The sequence below is a fragment of the Pyrus communis genome, chromosome 10 (assembly GCF_963583255.1).
Source record: "Pyrus communis chromosome 10, drPyrComm1.1, whole genome shotgun sequence".
Classification (NCBI taxonomy): domain Eukaryota; kingdom Viridiplantae; phylum Streptophyta; class Magnoliopsida; order Rosales; family Rosaceae; genus Pyrus; species Pyrus communis.
Window position 1 is genome coordinate 10,365,611 of NC_084812.1, and position 21,352 is coordinate 10,386,962.

General features: G+C 35.7%; 1 protein-coding gene and 1 non-coding gene across 2 annotated transcripts; one reads left to right on the top strand and one right to left on the bottom strand.

Moving 5' to 3' along the window:
* Window positions 1-424: 424 nt before the first annotated feature.
* On the bottom strand, window positions 425-4,840 carry LOC137746638 (serine/threonine-protein kinase SRK2I-like). The gene is made up of 9 exons (XM_068486642.1): window positions 4,373-4,840; window positions 3,888-3,962; window positions 3,685-3,786; window positions 3,528-3,581; window positions 3,323-3,415; window positions 2,811-2,903; window positions 2,184-2,288; window positions 2,004-2,102; window positions 425-1,090 (listed from the first exon to the last, which is right to left on the bottom strand). Exons 1-9 carry the CDS (start codon window positions 4,547-4,549, stop codon window positions 809-811), a joined length of 1,080 nt encoding a protein of 359 aa, XP_068342743.1. The 5' UTR covers window positions 4,550-4,840; the 3' UTR covers window positions 425-808.
* Window positions 4,841-8,485: 3,645 nt separating this feature from the next.
* TRNAK-UUU (transfer RNA lysine (anticodon UUU)) lies at window positions 8,486-8,558 on the top strand. Its single transcript has one exon. It is a non-coding gene; the product is annotated as a tRNA-Lys (tRNA).
* The last annotated feature ends 12,794 nt before the right edge of the window (window positions 8,559-21,352 follow it).

The following is a 21,352-nucleotide window of genomic DNA, read 5'->3' on the forward strand; positions in this document are numbered from 1 at the left end:
GCATATGTATGTTAAAAAGTTAGTAACTTAAAAAATAAAATTTCCCACCACCTACATAAAAACATGCGGTGTACCACCCGTATTTCCGTTACAACTAAAAATTTCTCCTATTGGAGCCAGTCGATTGGATTTGTCGTGAAATTTAAAGAGTCCTCTGTTGCTGCGGTCCTTGACCTACCTCGGCAAAAGCTCTACTTGGTGCAGTTTTGTCCAACGCGTTTATTTCCTCAACTTCATGCCTACTGAATCTTCGACGACAACAATCGGTTTTGTGTTGGGGACAAACTTCTTGAAATGGTCGAATCCCTTCAAAGACAGTAGTCAAGCAAAATGGGAAACCAAATTAAGGAATATCTTTGGGTTCGGCATCATATAAAAACGAGAAAAAAAAAAAAGGAATTACAGGACCAATGCAAAACTGATAAATAAAACAACAATCACTGCCTCATCCCCACTAAGTAGTGTCGGCTATAAAAAAAGGTTTTAACAACATGAAGGGATGGTGTGGATTATCATGCATCGCTAGAATATCCGCCACTTTACCACCCTCACAAACAGATTAACAATTCAAAAACAAATTTACTCCCCAGTAAAAATATACAACTAGGTTTATAAGTAGTATACGACAGACAGACTCCAACCTCCAACTTCCAAGGAGAGTATATGAGATGATATAGCATAGAGCCTTCAATCCCCCTATCTGATTTTCTATGCTAATAATCTATCACACTCTATTGCACATTCTCTGTTTTTTGCTAGTTTTTCACCAACAGTAACAACTCTTTCCAACTAACATTGCGTACTTGAATTAAATTGCGTAGACTATTTCCCCGCTGCTATCAACATCAAGTTCAGACTCTGAGTCTAAGTCGTCCATATCATCGTCCATGTCCAGGTTGTCCGTCATGTAAGAGCTCAGACCAAGGGTTCCAGCTGCTGGTATAGTGGCCTCGGCAATGATTTGCATGATTGCGTCAATGCTTTGCATGGGTTGATCAGGCTCTTCGAACTGGTTGCCCTCGTCCATCAGATCAGCAGGGAGATTCTTCAAGAACCACGGGTGGTTCTTGATCTCAGGAATGGTAATTCTCTGTTACATGCATGCACATCCGTAAATATCAGGCACAATCAACAACAAAGAAAGGAAAGGAAAGAAGCAAGATTCCCATGTCCTCAACAAACAGAATCCACCAAAAGCAACAACTTTGAAGATGTACCAAGTCCATTTATTCCTCCAGTTCCGGGATTAAGTGCTCAATAATGGGAAACTGGAGAACTGTTTAAACTTCCATGAAAAACAAAAGGCCTCCAAAACACCCTTCAATAAAACAAGCGAGGTGACAAGAAATTCAAGGAATCATCCAAAAAAAAAAAAAAAAATTAAAGGAGTAACAAAATCGCACCCGCGGATACACATGCCAAATGCCCTATGTTAGGAATTCAATGGAGCATCAGAAGTAGTCATATTACTTTTTCCTTTTGGTATAAAATGTCAAGGGAATAAGATTACCATATTTGGTTATACTCTAATACGGAATCTAATTATATTGTCTGATTCAAACTAATATAATTGGGAAAATAATTTAAGTTGGTCATCACTCCCACAATTAACCTTCAATGTCTTGTCATATTATATTGAAAGATTCTAAGAGCAAGGAGCCTCAATCATATCTTTCAGGTGGTTATCCTTTTTCTATGAATCTTATTCCAATTCACTTTTCTGTCCTAGATCTTAAAAAATGTACCTCAGAGTCTTATAAAAGAGTCATGCTAATTGATCAAAATTCTAGTTCCCCGATGGGCTTAACAGAATGATTATTCCCCAATTCCTTTAATCCTTTACACACAAATCCAATGCACAAAACAAAGGGTATTTATCGCAGCAACAAAAGTGTGTGTGTGTGTGTAAAACAAGACCCAAACAGACGGAAAAGATAATTGAAACCATATATCACAAGCCGTAGTGCAGAACAAACAAGAATTCAGAGGAAATATAAACTAACCGCAGAAGGATCTGGGACAAAAATTCTCGATATCAGCTCTAGACATTCATGAGATATTTGAACAGTATCTGGAATGGAATACTGGACGCTGAGTATCCTCTGCACAGAGATGATAAACAATCCTGAGTCCAGCAATTTACATTTAGAAATTTTCTGTTGTGGCAAGGCTAAATGACATACTTGTATGGTCTTCCGGAAATCTTTCGGTTCATCAGGATCCTCGAAAGGATATGCTCCCATCAGCATCACATATAAGGTTACCCCACATGACCATACATCTGCAATCTGATGTTGTAACACACTTTCAACATACAAACTTCTCAATTCCATTAACAGGACTACATTTTTTTTTTAAATTTACAAAAAACTTCAACTTAATGGTATGGAAAAGTAAAAAATGGTTCAAAAAAATAGTATATGCAAGAAAAAGTGTTTCTTATTTTGGTCAAACACATGTTTAGCTGCAGTTCAAACTTGTATGAGCCAGCAATAGTATTTCTTACTTTGACATTTAAAACAAAACTATGAGCATAAAAATTATGCTAAAATGTTACTTGGAATTCAAAAGCAAAACTTGAATGGTGGGAGAGAATTTAATAGACAGAAATATGAGGGCGCTTTTCAAACTACAGTTTGTAAAAGTTGAAACAAATTTAATGGGAAAGCACGGAATCAACTAATCACAATAACATGTATCAAAATTCAGTTCATTGAATTCTCTAGAACAAAATGGTAGTCAATTATAACTTCTGGGTCCAAGTCATCATAATTTGGTAAATGATTAACAAGATTAAGCAATTCTTATACCTTTCCGTCATATTCTTGCCTCAGTAATACTTCTGGAGCAATGTATGCAGGAGTTCCCACAGTAGATTTTGGTTGTGAATGAAGCACTGAAGACTGATAAATAACCACAATCAGATACCTAAACATTATGATCCAATATAGCATACAACGAGCTTAAAATAACTTGACTCTTGATCATTTAAACAGATATTCGAGCAGAGTCAGCAGGCCAGTACCTTAGGCTACATAACCATACTATAAACTACATCAGTTATGAAATTCTCCTTAACTCGAGAGATCAAATCCTCAAATAATCTATAAACAATGCATCTAAAACGAAAACCCTAGGTCTCTGATCAAACTTGCCTAAGATCAAGTCAAAATTCAAGGAAACAGATATCCCAGGATCTTAGAATAAGAGCTCTACATAAGAAGTTCATTTCAAGTTAGCCTTAAGTTCCCCTTATTTTAGTTAATGATATGAACACAAAAGCATATGCCAAATAAGCAAGAAAGATATAAACGACCAGTACCTTTGAGTACCCAAAATCACATATTTTCAAACGAGGAGCTGGACTGCCATCCAACAAAGTGTTTTCCAACTTCAAGTCTCGGTGACATACTTGCTTCAAGAGAGAAAGTGATAATTCAAATAAATCATCTAGTCCACGTCCAATGGAAAAAAAAAAATACATGTCTTAAACGAAGCCAAAAAGAAAGATTTCGTCGTTTCGATACCATAGCATGGCAATAGCTGACTCCAGATATAAGTTGTTGAAAAAAGAAGCGGGCCTGGACCAAAAATGAAAAACACATCTTCAACATGTCAAGTAAAAAACCAAATTGAAAAGGAAATAGAAAGACATGGAGGAATGATAGATATTGAAATGGGGACCTCATCCTCACTGAACCGCCCTGCATTGTGTATTCGTTCAAACATTTCTCCTCCGGCAGCATATTCCATAACAATGGCCAGATGGGTAGGAGTCAGAATGACCTATATGTAGAGTGAAGCCCAGAGTAGATTAGCAGCCAACCATCCTACCATCACTAGAAAGCCGAAATCAAAATCTATTGTCAAGAAACGGCTAAACCAACCTCTTTGAATCTAATGATGTTCGGGTGCCTCAGAGACCTATGATTTATTATCTCCCTTTGAACATTTTCATCAATCTGCAACACCGAAAACCATGATGAGAAACAAATGCTCCCAAAGCCTCACCACTCCATCATCACCAACAGAGCTCTAAATCATTAGAAGCAATTTTTTCCACTTGCAAGTTTAATCACACTAAAAAATTCAACATCTTTGTTAACCCAACTCTCCATGATTTAATCATCAATTAATCAAAACACCATCTTTTCTAACATTTAATCATCAATTAATGCTAACAACATCAATCACAAGAAATAAATGCTTGTAATAAATACAAAAAGGGTACAACCGCCGCAAAATTTATTCAAAAAACGATCTAATTACTAAATTTAGAAACTGAAAACTTGAAAAAGCTATATCCATAAATGGATGGTGCACAAAAATTAGTCAAAACCACCGATAACAACACTGAAATCCCAAAACTGACCTTGCTGCCGCGCTCGATGTACTTGACGGCGACGAGCTCCTTGGTCTGCTTGTCCGTCATCAGCCTGGCGACCCCGAAGTTTCCTGAGCCGATATCTCGGACGAAATCGTACCGGTCGCTGTCGTGCATGATCGGCATGTCCATGGCCGGCCCGACCGTCATCGCCTGCCGATCCATTTCGAGGAAATCACGACTTTGTCCCCTACCAGAGCCGGTCACATTAGAGAGCGAACAATCGGGAGAGTAAACGGCGTCGTCTCAGCTTAAGCTTCCAGTTAATTGCGATCAACAGCTGAACTCGGTTCGATAAGATCCGTCGCAAGTCGGCGGAGCCGTCGTGGAGTGAGTTTTCCGATCGGCAGTGGATTGGTATCTGAGGAAACAGTGACGGGGATGACTTGGGAGAGAGGGAAATGATGTTGCCGATGAGATAAGATCAGAAGAAGGTGAATGAGACAAGAGGAAGCGGCGTCGTTTTTGTGGATTTAGCAATTAGGCTTCCTCGATACGACGCCGTTTTCGGGTGGAGGTTGCCAAGTTGCTTTCCTAGCAGCATGGGCTCCGTCCTTTCCTGGCGGCTGGTTGGTTGGTTTGCTCGTCTGCTTTTGTCGATTGTGATTGGCTCCGGCTTCGGTTTGAATGACTAAAATACCCCTGTTTCAGATGATTCTGCTGAGGTAAGATCTGGTGCTTCGCGGCACCGGTAAAAAAGGTTTGGTCAGAGATCGAACGGCGGGTGTTTAGTCGATCAAGTGAAAGGGGTGAGTAATCGTGTGAAAGAGTGGAGGATATTCCGTGGAATCTAATTGCCCAATTTAGCACGGCAGCTCCGATGATGTCCTCATGGATACCAACTGATCACAAAATGACCAGAGTCCAGACATTAAAAACGACGAAGGGTTATTTGAATTGGAGGCAGGTTGTCTGCCCTCCTTTTACTATGTCCTTTCAATCTCTTTTTATTTATGCGGTCACAGTTAAATCACATCAACATATCTTATTATTCTTATAAAAAATCAATATAAAATGTTGACGTGGTTTAACCGTATCGCACAATATAAAAAAGGATGAGAAGGGCATGGTAATGGAAAGGCAGACAATCTGCCTCCATTTGAATTAACTCTAACAATATCTTATCGCTACGTCATAAGTGATGATGTCATAAGCTAAAATTTTAAGTTCGATTTTGTAGACGCCAAATATCTTAAACCATTCAAATAAGCCAAATCAAACAAGTTTAAGGGAGATGTATTCAATTAGAATTTTAAAGAAATTTATAACATTTCAAGTGTATTCAATTAGAATTTGAATTTAAAAAATTTGGAAAAGTTGATGAATTAGAAAGAATTTAAGAGATTTTGTAATGTATTTTAAATATCCACAAATCTCACATTTCCCCATAAGGTTTCAAGATAATTGAATCAAAATTTTACATAAAATCTCTACAAATCAGTTAAACTCCATAAAAAAATTCATTAAAATCTATCAAATTCCCGAATACACCCCCTAAGTGTTTTGGTCCAATTTCTAAACAATAAATGTGGAATTCTGGAGCCAAATGATCGTAACTGCAATTAGTTTCTTTTGGTTCGGTTTAGCCTTATTTAAAAACCGTATAAACCAATCCAAATTATCAAAGTTTGTTTTTTGTTTGTTTGACAATTTCTACAGGTTATTGTTGCTTGCTTACATCATTTGCATTCACACTTTTATTATTAATTGATATATACCAAAATTTGGCCACTTAGTAATATAGTCTATTGGTATTCTTCTTCACTTATAAGTGAGAGGTTTTAGGTTTGATTATCGCCAAAGACGAATTTGAACAACATTATTGCTAAATTATTGTGACAGTAAGTCATCCATCTCCCTTTTAGTATAAAAAATATCATTTGTTAATATATACTAAAAATTGTAGATAGCCCTTTACTGCAGTGGCAGAAAACAATCATACTTATGCAATCTAGTGTGAGTTTGATATCCACCAATCGGTCTCTCCTTATCCAAAAAAATCTTAGTGCATGCAATATATTATTTCTTTCATATTTTAACATCTTCAACGATACTTTTTTTTTTTTTTAACAAAAAACTCAAATTCTTAATACAAGTAATTTTTTTAAATGTAAATAGACACTTACTTTATATTATATAATAAATTTGCTTAAAATCTGGCTAGTCCACTTAAATCCCATCTAGACATATAGGCACTAAACCTTAACTTGCAGTCCGACTAACAGCTACCGTATCTTGATTAAGAGATGTTAAAATCCTAAATCAACTACTGGCTTTATATGCTCTATTAATATAAATTAGAAACAAATAGAATTTTTTTTAATACTGTTGGTCGTACACAAGAACTTCTACAAAAAGTAGGCAACATTTGGATTTGTGTTCTTATAATAATTCCCACGTTCACTGATCCATGTCCAACCAAACATCACATTCGTCCAATAACAAAGTTGCAAGTGTGATGTTGAAGAATTTATTTATTTATTTACTGTGGTTAATTATTGTGAGTTAGGTTTTAATTAATTAGAATTGTGGTTCGGTTTGATTCGATTCAAGGTACCTTTATTCTGATGCAGGTTCTTAAATTTCACTTTCAAAAGTCGTAGGCTTTACTTTAAGCCTTTGTCTTTGTTGCCCGCTATTGGACGCTTGGTCAAAGATATATTATACATCATAAGTTAAATAAAATCCCGTTGGCAAACGGACAAGGGTTTGTGGGCAATTGCAATGACTGAGACTTTTTTTTTATATTTTTGGTCGAAATGACAGACATTTATTTTAATCCTTTTTTAGCTAAGATATTTTTGTCTTGATAACGATGTTTATGAATTATGATGCATGCATGTGGATGTAAGGAAGTATTTGTCTATAGAAAATAACTTACATAGTACGAGTACATCTTCATGTTATGTGCTAATAATATAAAAATATGAAAACTTTTCTATACATGACGTATTATTGACACAAAATGTTATAGCAGTTTACCTGTATCATATAAGTTCAGAGTTTGGGATGGTTTAAAGGAAAACTAACGAAAAGTCCAAAAAAAATTTAGTTTTAATGAAAAATGACAAATAAATGTATAATTAATAGTACCAAGGAAAGGTAAAAATGTTTTTTTTTTTTTTTTTGTTAAAAGTGAATAATACCGAAAGTGTTTCATTAAAACTCATATGGTTTAATGGTCTAGAAAATAAAATAAAATAAAAATAGGTTTTGTTTGTTTATTATTAGGTTTTGTAATTGGGCTAATGAAGTTGAAATGTTGCAAACCCAAAATTATTGGACTTTGGCCCAAAACAAAATGTAGTTGATTGGGCCTCATTTTTGGCTAAAATCCATACGAGCCTAACTGTGCTCATTTCTAGCGATACTTCTCTTTCTCATATTATATGAATCCTCAGGCTCAACACAAATATAATACTTTGCGGAGTTCATGTAAACTTCAAAATGTAGAAACAAACACAATGCTTAAAGCGTTATTTTCTACTATTAAAAAGATACTCTCCCAAATAAAATCTACTCTAAATTACGAATTGCTCGCGAGCCAAACACAATAAAGTTTCAGTTTAGCTTTTTCTTAATACGAGCTGATCAAACCAACCAACAATCCCAAGGCATTCTCATGCCTCTATAAATATAGATTTAGAACACAAAAGTCTAACACGTGTGGGACATGGAATGACGACTTTGAAACTATATAAATAGTGAAGAAAAAGATTGCTTCGAGTGAAGACAGAGTGAAGGATAAGAATCTCTTTAAACTAACAAGTATTCGATTTCAAAGATGCTTCTACGTTGTTTATGTTGTGTAATATTTCAAGGATTAATGAATTTGTGAGTGGTTTCGTGCTTTAAGCCTATCACGTTTTAATTATGAATTTCTTCGTTATTTCTCGTTTGAAATATTCAGTCTGGTGACTAGAAATAAAGAGACATGCATGAGAGGCTAAAAAAATTATGTAAACCAGGCAAGCACGCTGACTAGACCAATTGCTTGGTGTTGATAACTGGGCTTCGGGGTTGAGCCCAGCCAGATTATGAATAGACCTTTGCTTAGTCTTGCATATTAAATATGGAAAGATCGGATGAATGATCAGGTAAGCCGTCTTAGCTCAGCTGGTAGAGCGCGTGGCTTTTAACCACGTGGTCGTGGGTTCGATTCCCACAGACGGCGTTGCAATATCATTTCCTTTTTTGTTCATTAATTTTTTTGCCCTTTTTGCCCAAGACCAAGTACGAAGGAGCGTACGAGTAGGACTGAGAAATAGTGGAAGACAAACCCTAGTGGGAAACACGTAGATCAACCATTAAAAAGCATCAACAGACTGGAAGAAACAAGAGAGAGAAAGATAGAGATCTAGAGAGAGAGAGAGAGAGAGAGAGAGAGGGAGAGGGAGATTTGCTTTTGGCCTTTTTAAGGGAGGGATGATGGGAGGGACACATGTAAGTAGCTGAGTTCGTATGCGGCGAACCGCTTCACTGATAGGTTCCTCAGTCCATTATCCTTTTTTGTATCATTTTCTCTTTTCTTTCCCTCTACACGTACCAACTGGCATCGTCCATCATCAAACCACGGACCAAAATAGAAGTGTAGGTCGAGTATGGAATTTGTCGTATGGTTAAGGTTTATAATATTAGTATGGAAATTAAACTGTGAGTTGAAGAAAGTTTATAGAGAATTTCACGTCAAGAAAGTCTTCTTAGCATCTCTCAAAGAATCAAGTTATAGTAAGATTAAAAAATGACGCTTACTTGGCCGTGTGGAATGTGAATTAGCATTATGTCTTTCCTACAAGTGATCACCCATCTACGATTGGAAGAAGTGCTATATGAGGATTTCGAGATCAAATCAAAAATAGTTTCAAACAACGTTAATTACTTGTGTGTGATGTCTTGGTGGTTAATTAATATGTATTTTTCGTTCATGAGATTTTAATTCATGTACTTTAATAAAGTGAGAAACCAACTACTATTGGATAAAAAAAAGTTGAAGATAAGCAACCTTATGACGTTTGGTTAATGATATTGAAATTGAATGTTTTTGAGTAATGTGGATAGTTTGATACCAAATGTGTAGGTAGTGTGAATGAGTTTGATACCAAATGTATAGGTAAGATGGAGATATAGGTTTTAAAACCTACGTAGATAGGTTTTGAAACCTATTGCAGAGGTAATGTAGTTATAATTTGCTTACCTATTGAAAGGGTTCCAATTGACTATGCGCTATGAGCATAATCTTAAAATAAAAAATAAAAAAAAACGAGTTTTGATATTGTTGACGATCAAAACTGTAATGTTAACAAACTTAAATAACTGATTTTAGGTGGGTTAGTGAATTGGACTTAAATGAAATGGACTCAAAGATATATGTAGTTCACCCCTCAAAACTAGGTTACATATAGTGTGTTGCTTCTCAATTGATTTCAAGGCTATATTGTGCTTGGCAAATACATTCACTTTATTCTCTCTTATTCACTTGACCCATGATGGAGGTCTCTACCCCTTTATATAGGCCTCGCCACCCCCCCCCCCCCCTTGGGCCTCTCAGACCAGAACCTAACGTGCCATCACCTATACTAGACTACCGATAGCTTTTCACCCACCTGGTCTTTGTCGATGAAGTGACATTCTTGTAGACAGCCGATGCGTCTTTTAATGCCTAGGTGGCCGAAGCGTCTCACTCAGGTCTTTGTTACTTTGCCTTGCCTTACCAAGCACTGCCTTGACTACCTTTATGTCGCATCCTAAGCCTCTAGTGTTGCCTACATGTTGTTAAGTAGCATTCGAGTACTTCTCCTCAAGGAGACTCGTGACATAAAGTTGTCAGCGTACCCACGTGCTTTTCTCGGTCGTTAACGGATACTCATCTAGGCGGTTTTTTCAGCGATCTATCAAAAGAACACTTATAGCCAACTGGACTAGGCGGCATAAGGTTAGTGCAAGGTTTTAAAACCTTCTCAACCTCAATTCGCTATGTACAGGGATATAATGATGAAATCAACACGACAGTTTGATTAGGCTCGAGGAGTTCCTTTGAATGACACTGACTTTGCGTCTCAGATGGTCGAAAACGGAAGTTTTAGGCGGGTTAGGTCGGAACTCCAGTGGATCTGACCCGCTTCGATGAATCAGATTTTCTTCTTTCATTTTTTTTTTTTTTTAAATACTTGTACAATGGTTTTTTTTTTTTTTTAAGTGTTACAAGGCCCAATGAAAACCACGTCCAATGGATCAGACAGACATAAAATGACAAAATATTTGATATAGAAAATATTATATATTATATATTAAGGATATAATAATCTTAAATACTATGCAGCAAGACGAGAGTATTCATGAAATGTCCGACTTCGTCCTCACCTTTTAAAACATTGGCTAATAGACATTTTATTTTACATCAATCTTGAATATTATGGCTAGAATTGTTTCTTATGGATTCAAGTTTTTATGGCGGCAATGCGAGCTTTCAAATTCAAAATGTAAAACTTGATCAAATTAGCATTTAATCAAGACTTTTAAAACCTTTATCATAAAGAGCAAATTTGTTACTTTCAACCCTAAAATATTAAGTTCAATTGACATTAATTACAAAATATTTAATTTGAGTTTTTTCTAAAATATGCTGAGTTGATTGGGTATAAATTAAAAGACCCCATAAATAAACAATGCCATCATATTTTCAATTTTTTTTTTTTACGAAAATGTTCAACTTAGGCTGAGGCCGATTTTGTATAGCAACAATATTGTGCTTGTTTGGATGTGCTTTTAAAATGACTGAAAGTGTTTTTAGTGAAAATGTTTTTGGAACCAATCCTTAGTAAAAATGCAAGTAAATTCTAAAAAAACATTAAAAGTGCTTCCTGGAAGAAGCACATAACTGATGATTTTTGCAGAAACCATTTTAAGTGCTTTTGGAACTAAAAAAATATTTTCTCTAAAAATATTTTTAATCATTTTAAAAACACATCTAAACGAGTTCATTGTCAACAGCTAAAAGTGATTCTGACTATGTATTTGAACGAAAGTTTAGAAGTGTTTTGTAGACCATAGGTAAAGTTACTAGAGAAGCACTTAACGTGTACTTTTTGTATAAATGTCCATCCTATTCCGGATGGGATATTACCTTTACTTCTTTACCATTTATCCATGCCTTGGCACTCACGTGTTTGTTAATGGGTTCAACCCTTCTCTGCACACTCACAATTAGTTTTATACTTAGACTTTCAGGTTAGATTGTAATTCACTCACACTTTTTCCACATTACCTATATTTTACGGTTTCGTCACCTTCTAGATGCCAACTATCATGCCCCAATTTCGATGTCTACGTAAATTTTACGGTCAGAATGTGTCAGTTTGGTGTCTTAATAAGCAAAAGTAATTCCTGAAGAAGCTATATCCAAAACAAACTCAATACACAAAGATAATGTGTTAACCTCTAAGTTCTAACCGAATTAGTGTCTCCTCTTTACACCTTTCCAACCATAATTATTCTCTCTCTGCTTTGTATTTCTATCTACTTTTTCTTTTTCTTTTTTTCTATTTATCAACCCAACTATTTTACACCCCGAACTCAATTATTGTCACTCTCTACACCGTCGATTAATCCAATAGTGTTTAAGCTGGAATTATTGTCTCCAACCTAGCTAATTAAGCTAATAACATTGTCCCAAATCATAAGGGTCTTAGCTAGTGTGCTCTACTGTTCAGAGCAAACTGTGACATGTGTCGTAGCACAAAAGTCAAAGATACTTAAATGGATAAGCACTCGATCAACCCAAATTTGTAAACAGCTAGCTAGCAGCAATATAAAAACCAGAAACAAGGGTAAGTGGACCACACATAATGTTCCAGTTTAAACACATCGTTATCGACTTACTAAATTCCAACCATGATCGATCGTTAAGCAACAGCTACTCTCATGATGCCCCCCAAACATTATTAATTAGCATGGAAGGCCTAAGAGGGATTAGGAGAGAGATCTACATTGCAGTTAGAGTAATATATAGGTAATAACTATATATGCATGGTAAATATAAACTCTTAATGTTACAAAATGTAACACTATTCACTCTTAGGTCGTCCAACTAACAAGTTAACTACTTTTTTTTCTTTTTTTTTTTGGTGGACAATCGATGAAGTTATTTTGTGTTTACATGAATGTTGGATTGGTCACGTGAGACATTTTTCATTTCTTACAAGAAGTTTTTATGTATTTTGTTTAGGGCATCTGCAAATTTGTGTGACCTCTATATAGTGTCTATGCATGTAAGTCATAATGAACTCGCTGATTGCCACGTTAGAAATAGAAGTTGACTAGATAGTTTTTTCAGTTGTAAGGCCACTATATGTAACATGCTGTAGTTTTAAAGATGGTTACTGCTATTTTCAAAAGAAAGGGGTCGGATTCGAACTTTGGGAGGATTTCGGTATTAAATACAGTTTTTTTGGATAGAAACATAGTAGGAAGTGTGCAAAAAATTATGTTTGTTCCTTGTGACATTTTATCGAACATTTAGTGGGTTTGTTGTTGTCAACCAAACCATGTTGCTTACATGTCAACAAATATCAATATATACTGAAGCATTCTGATGAGTGATACCAGGAGGATTTGTCAAGTGATGTCAACGCAACATATCGAGAGATGCCTAACAGACATTACATCAAACACTTGATAGGCACAATAGAGATCCGTATCAACATTCGAAGGGTCCTCGCAGACTTTTACAAGTATATTCCAGAACTTCGAGTGATGCTGGGACTTTTTTCAAGAAATTTGTTATTATTACTTACACACACACACAATAATCTATATGGTCATATTCTTTAACAAAACGATATCCTGAAATATTGTTTGGGCCCGAAATAACGCTTTAGGCCAAGCCTAGGGTCATTCTCAGTCCAGAAAATGATACTGGGAATATCTTGTCATGGGCCGAGCCCAGTGGAGTTCATCTGAATCCTATCAGGAGATGGTTTTATCTGAATAGGGGTTAGGTGATTTAATCCCAGTACAATGAGGATTCTCAAAAATTAAGGATGCTTTGAGTCAGGAAAGATGCCGAGAATCAAGGGATGAATCTGGGTGATTAAATAGTTTGGTTCAGAGTCCTATAGGGGTTAGGATTGGTTGAGACCTGATGAGATTGGGTTGAGGAATTCTAATCTGGGTGGAGTTATACCGCGGCCATGGAAGAGATCACTACTATAAATAGAGAGGGGAGTGCATCATTCAAGGCCTCTCCAATCCAACACACAACTGCCATGCGCAAACCTCTCCAACATCTTGAGATTTTTATTTTCTTTTTCTCTGCCAACATATCTTTAGTTTGAATAAACAGCACTGTGGAAGCAACCTGCAACATCTTCAGTTTGGATAAACATCACTAGAGCTGTAGAACCAATCGACTGAAGAGTACCTTCAATTTGGATAAACAACACTGATTCGAGACCGACTGGTTATTTATCCAAGTCTCAATCAACATGGATTTCCAAGTCCTTGTTGGTAGAGGTCATCTCATCAGCCTCCTTGGCGAAGTGAGGTGTTACCAAGTTACTACATGCGGCACATTGAAAGCCGAATTTGATATTGAACTTCACAGAACTAGCAGCCTTGTCTTCAGGCTTTAGAACCCGAAGGCCAAGACGTGTTCCTTCCTTGGCTGCAGTCGCAAGATCAAGAAGTCAGCAGCGCGCCCAACGCCACATCAACATATTTTACTTTATGGCCAAACTCAGCCGACTAGTTGGCACGCCCCACACTCGACCGAATGACGTAGTTAGCTTATTAATTACTCGGCCTGCTGGCCACGTAGGCTAAGTAATTTTTAGGGTCAACAAATACATATACAGTATAAAGGCATGTCCAATAGTTTGTCCGGTTAGCCTAATCCACATATGTATAGTTGTCACGTTTTCAAGGAAGTAGACTTGAAAAAACAATAAGAACTAGTTTAAATTTCTCTACATTCTCTCTAAACAACTTCACTTTACATGGTATACTTGAAATTTGTAAGAAACATCACTGATATCTAAAAAAAGTTTAGAGAAAAAAGAATTGATGCTTTCATATCAAACTGAGCTATATTACATCAAAACATAGATGCTCACAAGAGATTAGCAAAGAAGTTATGAGTGCTAATTTGCTAAAAGCATTCTCGTGAGATGACGAACTTGATTATTTTTCCATTATTAATAAATTGCCAACAAAAAGCTCAAACCCTAGCTCTATGTCTTTCTCCCCGTTTCTGTAAAGGTTATTATCCGATTCGGAATTCTTCATCTAAACGAAACACAACTACTGTTTTAAACATAGACAACTCCACAAATGCTTGTCTGCGTGGGAACCATATTCCTTCACCGTACAACATGCATTTACGTAGATAGATTCTAAACAAAATCCATGCAAATCATCCGTATATATTCACATTCTTTATCTATATTACATTATAGTCTTATAAACCAATCGAACCATAAGACAACTTGTGTGGAAACGAAGCTCCTACCCTTGAAAATTAAATGCTAATTAATTAAACGATAGAGTCACGTTCTTCTTGTCACATTGTGACCAGTAATTCACGATCAATCACCATCAAGGATTACATCAAATGATGAGACCAGATCACTAAATTGGAATATATTATTTTTCACTTTTATCGCATTTGAGTTAGTGATTATGCATTTCTTAGACACCTCTTGATTAAAAGAATATTTCTGATAAAAAAAAGATTGGATAATATAGATAAACCATTATGTCTATATTCACATTCTCATAACTCTCACGTTCTTCTTGTCACATTGTGACTATTGATTCATGATCGATCATCATTAAATTTGATTCCAATGATGAGACTAGAACACTAAAAACTCAATATATTTATTTTTTACTGTTGATATCGAATCCGAATTGATGATTATGCATTTCTTAGACACCTCTTGACTAAAAGGACATTTATGATAAAAAAAAAATTTATTGGATAATCTCTTGATTATTAAGGATCCAAAACTTCGAATTACATAAAGTCAGTCAAGGATTCGGCATTTTTCACTTTTAGATAGCAAATAAGATATTACAAATGCAATTGAAAAAGATTAGAACACAATGGATGGTTCCAAATACATGTCACGTTGAACGAGAGTCCCTCGTCCCAAAAGAATCCTTATCCCTTCACGAAAAAGCTAACGATACAGTGTTCTCAAGAAAAAAAAAATCCAAAATATATTTAGGTCACCATGCAGAAAAATGGGATACTGTGGACACGTGTCGGTTAAAGGGTGAGGAATCTAACTGCAGGAATCCAAAATTACCTGGCCGATTGTGCGCCGAGCCATGAAATTCTGGAAACCATTATGTACTAATGGACGAGAGCGCACCGAAGAATCTAACCGATCCGGATACTGGGATCGTGCCCCACGTGTCTGTACATGGTTGGTGGTGACACAGCTCTCCTTCTTCTGTGTGGTTTTAGTGTTGCCATAAACAGTCTAGAAAAAGGTGCTTTACTCAGGGAATAAAAAACAATCCATTCACATGACAAACGTTTTGGGTACTTGTTAACCAAAAATATAACGTTTTGGGTACTTTGCCAGGAGGATTCTCATTAGATCTTCTTTGTGAAGAGTATGTCATCAGAAATTATTGTAAATTTTTTATTTAAAATTAAATATAAATAGTACATAATAAAAACTAACTGTATAATATACGATGAATGAATGTGATTTGAGGATCTCCGAAACCCTCACAAAGAGGATCCGGCGAGAATCCCCTCTTGGTACTTTGGTTTTTCATGTCAAGCTGACCATGTGGCACCCTACCTGCATCTTACAGTGATTTATGCACACATTTTTTTTTTGTTATGCACATTATTTTACAATTATGACTCATAATTCTTTTTTAATTTTTTTGAGTCAATGACTAAAACCTCCATAGCCATGTGTAAAAGGTAAAAAAATGTGTTGAATTACGGATGATGCTTTACAATAGCCAAAAAAAAAAAAAAACAGATATGATTCTTGTCGATTTTCCTCCCCAAAATGAGATAACTATTTAACTACTAATAATATAGCTCCTACTAATATATAAATCATTTCTTATTAGAGTGAGCTATAGAAATTGAGTTCTAATTAGGTAATTACAGTTTTAATTTTATATTAAGGCATATTTGGGATGTACTTTACATCAAATAATTATAATTAGTGGTTAATTGATATGTTTTATAAGCTGATCACAAACAAACATGCCTCTAATTAAAATATCTAGATTCCCTTAGGTATGTTTTTGTTGGTTGGGATCTAGATAATTGACACACAAACAAACAACTGCACCGCCAAAAATCTCATAGAAAGAACGTGGCAACGTGACCTATAAAATTACTTTTGATTTTTCCAAAAGGTCATCATTGACCAAAGAAGATGGAAGAATGCAAGCAATTCATGGTCTCGGCAAGGGGGCATAGTTGGCAATCTGAATATCATTTCTATATTAATAAAGAGAATTGTTATTAACATTCTAAAAATCTCATTTTACACTTCAAATTTTCTATATTAGAAAAGAAAAATACATTTATGAGGAGCGTAGAATGAGATTTTTGGATGCCAATAACACTTCTCTAAATAAAATATCAAAGTAAGAAACAATAGATACTCTCTTCTACTTTCTCACATTCCCTTTTCCTGAGGATCTTAGGGATTTCGCGATCGTGAACGTTTATTGTACATTATATGATCAGTTTTCTTTAGGTACTATTTATATTTAATTTTAAATTTTGAAATGATTTTTAACCGTACGATATACTATGAACGATCACGATCACGAGATCCCTCAGATCCTGAGAAAAATGATCGGCGAGGATCCTTTTCTCCTTTTAATCTTCAATTTATCAAAGAAATTCACTAAATTACTTGATTCATCCATCTTCTCATAAATTAACTATAAGAACAACAACACAAACATAATTATGACTATATTTTGAGGGGAGACTAAATTTTTTATGTATTTCAAACAGAAACAATATTTATCCATGTGGTAGGCGTGTCTTGGTCATTTTCATTTACCCCTCTATAAGATGTATCTCTTTATTTGTGTAAAGGTTTTTATTGCAAATGATCGCTGAAATTAACTTATCCCATCAAAATGGGCATTGAAATTAAAAATCGATCAATTTAGTCTCTGAAAATAGATGTCACAAATCAATATGGTCATTCTGTCACAATTTTGTCCAAAAGTCTGTTATGTGCTGATATAGCACATAACTGAGTCCTACAAGTTTAATTAAATATTATTATGTGAATTAAAAATATTTAAATAATAACAAAATATTTTTTATTTTTGTAAAATTAAAATAAAAGAAAAGAAGATAGTCAGGAGGAGACTGATAAAATGTCTTTCCGAAGAAAACTCGTTCCCAGCAAAAAAATGGGTAGACTGCCACAATAGTCAGGAGGAGGAGACTGATATTTTATAGTTGTAAGCCGACCCTTCAACCTAAAGTTAAACTTATTATTTTACACACAAAAATTTGAATTTTCCCTGATTCATACATCCCCAGCCATGGCAAAATTGGATCGAATCGCTTTATGTTCGAAATCTCCCCTCCTCCCCCCAATTTCCCATAAGAAAATACGAAGGAAAAATAAGGTCTTGTTCGGCAGCTCGGACTGTACTGATTATTTCTGTCGAATAGGATAAATAGCCACCGTATAGTACTGACTAAATTAGTCGGATGTTTGATGCAGTATCGGACTAAGGACCGTATTATTTATACTGTGTTTGGTATTATACTAGATAGGAGGAATCAAACTTAAAAAAAAAAAAATTTTAAAAATGAAATCATTTTTTTGTTCCTAGATCTCTTCGCACCCCCCCCAAACACCCTCCCTCTCTCTCCCTTCTTCTTCCCCGACTGCAGAAGAATCCCAAATAATTGTTCCCCAGCTCTCGCCGCCATACCCCCCAAACTCCCTCCCTTTCTCTCCCATATTCTTCTTCCCCGACTAAATAATCCGGGCGTTTTGGTTGGTTTTATTAAGCGGGTGTATACCGTGTTATCCTATCTGACCGGTTAAATTAATCTGGTGCTTATTTAGTACGAGTGAACGCCAAACACCTGAATCCGTATAACTAATCATATCCGACCATTTATCCGATCTGCCAAACAGGGCCTAATTGTTTCAAAGAACACAAGCCGAAAAACCCAAAATCGTTAACTCAAATTGTGTTGCTGACAATTCTTCTCCAGCTAAGTCTATCATCTTCCCCTTTTGGGAAGAGATAATACTGTGGTGCTTTTATTTGAATTTGTCGGCACAGTATCAGTGGGTACCATTTTTCTGTTTCTCAGTCGGTACAATAACATGAAGAGCAAAACATATCAGTGGATCTCTCCTTCAACATCACTCAACATCCCCTTCTTCTTCCTTCTTTTCCTTTTTTTCTAATTATACAAAAATAAAAATTGTTTTTCTATTATTTAAATATTTTTAATTCATCTAATAATATTTAATTAAACTTATGAGATCCAGTTATGTGTCACATCAACACATAACAGAATTTTGAACAGTATTATAAAAGAAGGACCACTTTGACTTGTGACATCCATTTTCCAGGACTATATTGATCGATTTTCAATTTTAAAGATCATCTTGATAGAATGAGTCAATTTTAAGAATCATTGGTAATAAAAACTCTTTGTATAATTTGTTTTTCTCTCCTCTTTTTCTTTTTCGTTCTTTTCTCTCTCTTTCTTCCTACCCATGTCTCTCTTTTTCTATCTCTATCTCTTCTTCATATTGTTCTCTAGAAATATGAGGTTTTTTTTCTTTCAAGAACTGATAATGCACTCTAAAAATCTAATTCTATACTCTTTATACGTGCATTCTTTCTAATTTTAAAAAGTTTGAAGTGCAAAATGATATTTTTAGAGTGTCAATAACAATTCTTTTTATTTTTCTTTTCTAAGAACAATTGAAATTTTGAGTATTTTTTGAAGTATTTGTTTTGAGATTTTGATTGATTGGATGCATGAATTTTGAAACTAATTTTGCAGAAGTGTAGGAATTTTGAAGTTAATCTTGCAAAAGTGCTGAAAATTTTGAAACTGATCTTACAGAAGCGTATGACTTTTGAAATTAATCTTGCAAAAGTGTAGAAATTTTGAAACTGAACTTGCAGAAATTCTAGAATTTTGAAACTGATATTGTAGGATTTTGAAATTGATCTTACAGAGATGTTGAAATTTTAAAATTGTTCTTGCATAAACGCTTAAACTTTTGAAACTGATATTTGAATAAATGCTGGAATTTTGAAACTAATCTTGTTGATGTTTAGGAATGCTAAAAATTTGGAAACTGATATTGCAAAAATGCTAGAATTTTGAAATTGATTGACACACCCCGTCCCAGAATGTCCATATGGACACCCAAATCAAGGCATACTAGCAAATAACTGGAAGGTGATGAAATCATAAAGGGATGGTGATGTTAAGGGTGGGCACAAGCTGGCCCAGGCCTAAATTTGGAGAGACCAGACCGAACCTGTTTAAAAAAGAAATGGGACGGGCTGGGCCGGTTCGGGATGAGTCCACCGGTCCTCTTACCTTTTTTTTCGGTTTTGACTAACAGAAAGAAGGAAAAACTCAGTATTTTCTCGACCTCCCTCTCTCTACTTCGCTGCACTGAGGCACACCACCACGACGAACCTGTAAACAAATGGGATCTGGGTCAAATGCAAGTTGTGGCCGAAAATGAGATCTGCTTTAAACCATACTATATCAAACATTTGAAATCTTAATTCATATTATGGTTTTCCAATCTAAACAAGAGTCTAAAATTTCTATTCCAATGGTGTTTTAAGTCTGGTTTTCCAATCTGAACAAGAGCCTCCAAGTGACCTGACTACATCACTTGGCAGCAGAAACAGATCAAAGCAAGTAAAGTCTATTAACAAACGTAAATGATGAGGATAAGTTAAACATTAGCAGCATAAACAGATCTAAACAACAAAAGCAACATAATTTCATCAGAAACTAATCAACTTGAGTCGAATCGAAATTCAATTGAACAACAAGACTTCAAAAAACCAAACAAAACCCATATCCCAAAACCCAACAAGATCCAACCTTTTCAACTCAAAAATCAAATTCCACATCGAAAACAGCCCCGATTAAGATCCCAAGTTTTCGAAACCCGAAAGCGATATTTACAAAGCAATCGTCGTCGATGGTGTAGATGTACTTCTTCTTGGACATCATGTAGCCAAAGCATCTACAAGCAGAGTCCTTGAAGGAGATGCAGGACGCCTTGGGATCTAGAATCTGGTTGATGTTGTTGCGATTGTAGAGCTCGTAGTCAAAGCCCTCCGGGACCTTGATCACCTTCGACGAGTCGCCATCTTGGACGATGATGAGATGGTATTGCTGGAAGAAGGGCCTCAACATCTCAAGGAAATTGAGGTTTCGGATGGTGGGGATGACGATGAGACGGCGAGAGAGAATCAAGTTTGAAGACTCGAGTGACAGAGTCGAGGTTGAGGACGAGGAGACCTAAAACTAACAGTTAAGATTGGATGGAAAGATGATCTCTTCAATCTCGTCCGTCCATTGCAATTACAAATGGGCCGCTTCGGGTACCCGTTTTTCTATACTTTTGGAACCGGCCTGAACTTAAAATTTCAAAGCCCCACCCTGCCCTGAACCTTGATTACCCGACTCGACCCGCTGTTCCTGTACCCGTTTGCCCACTGCTAAGTGATGTGAAAGAGTGTGAATAAACTAAAACCTAAAATTAATTGAAATAAGAGTGCCCAGTGTGCGGGTTAGTACCCAAGTTACAATGCATAAGTAGGAGTGCAATATAAAGTAACAAATATTCTCATCTAGGGTAGGATGAATATTTACACAATAAAAGGAAAAACTTCCTACATTATTAGAAGTGAATGTCAGTGTTTAGTAATCCTCGTCGCCACAAGAGCACC

Bases quoted from the DNA above. Each gene is read 5' to 3' on its own strand.
- LOC137746638 (XM_068486642.1), bottom strand. From the start codon at position 4,549: ATGGATCGGCAGGCGATGACGGTCGGGCCGGCCATGGACATGCCGATC. The intron at 2,289-2,810 runs GTATAAGAATTG...TTACAACATCAG, and splicing joins GGCAAGAATATGACGGAAAG to ATTGCAGATGTATGGTCATG. The intron at 1,091-2,003 runs GTTAGTTTATAT...TGCATGTAACAG, and splicing joins TTGTCCCAGATCCTTCTGCG to AGAATTACCATTCCTGAGAT.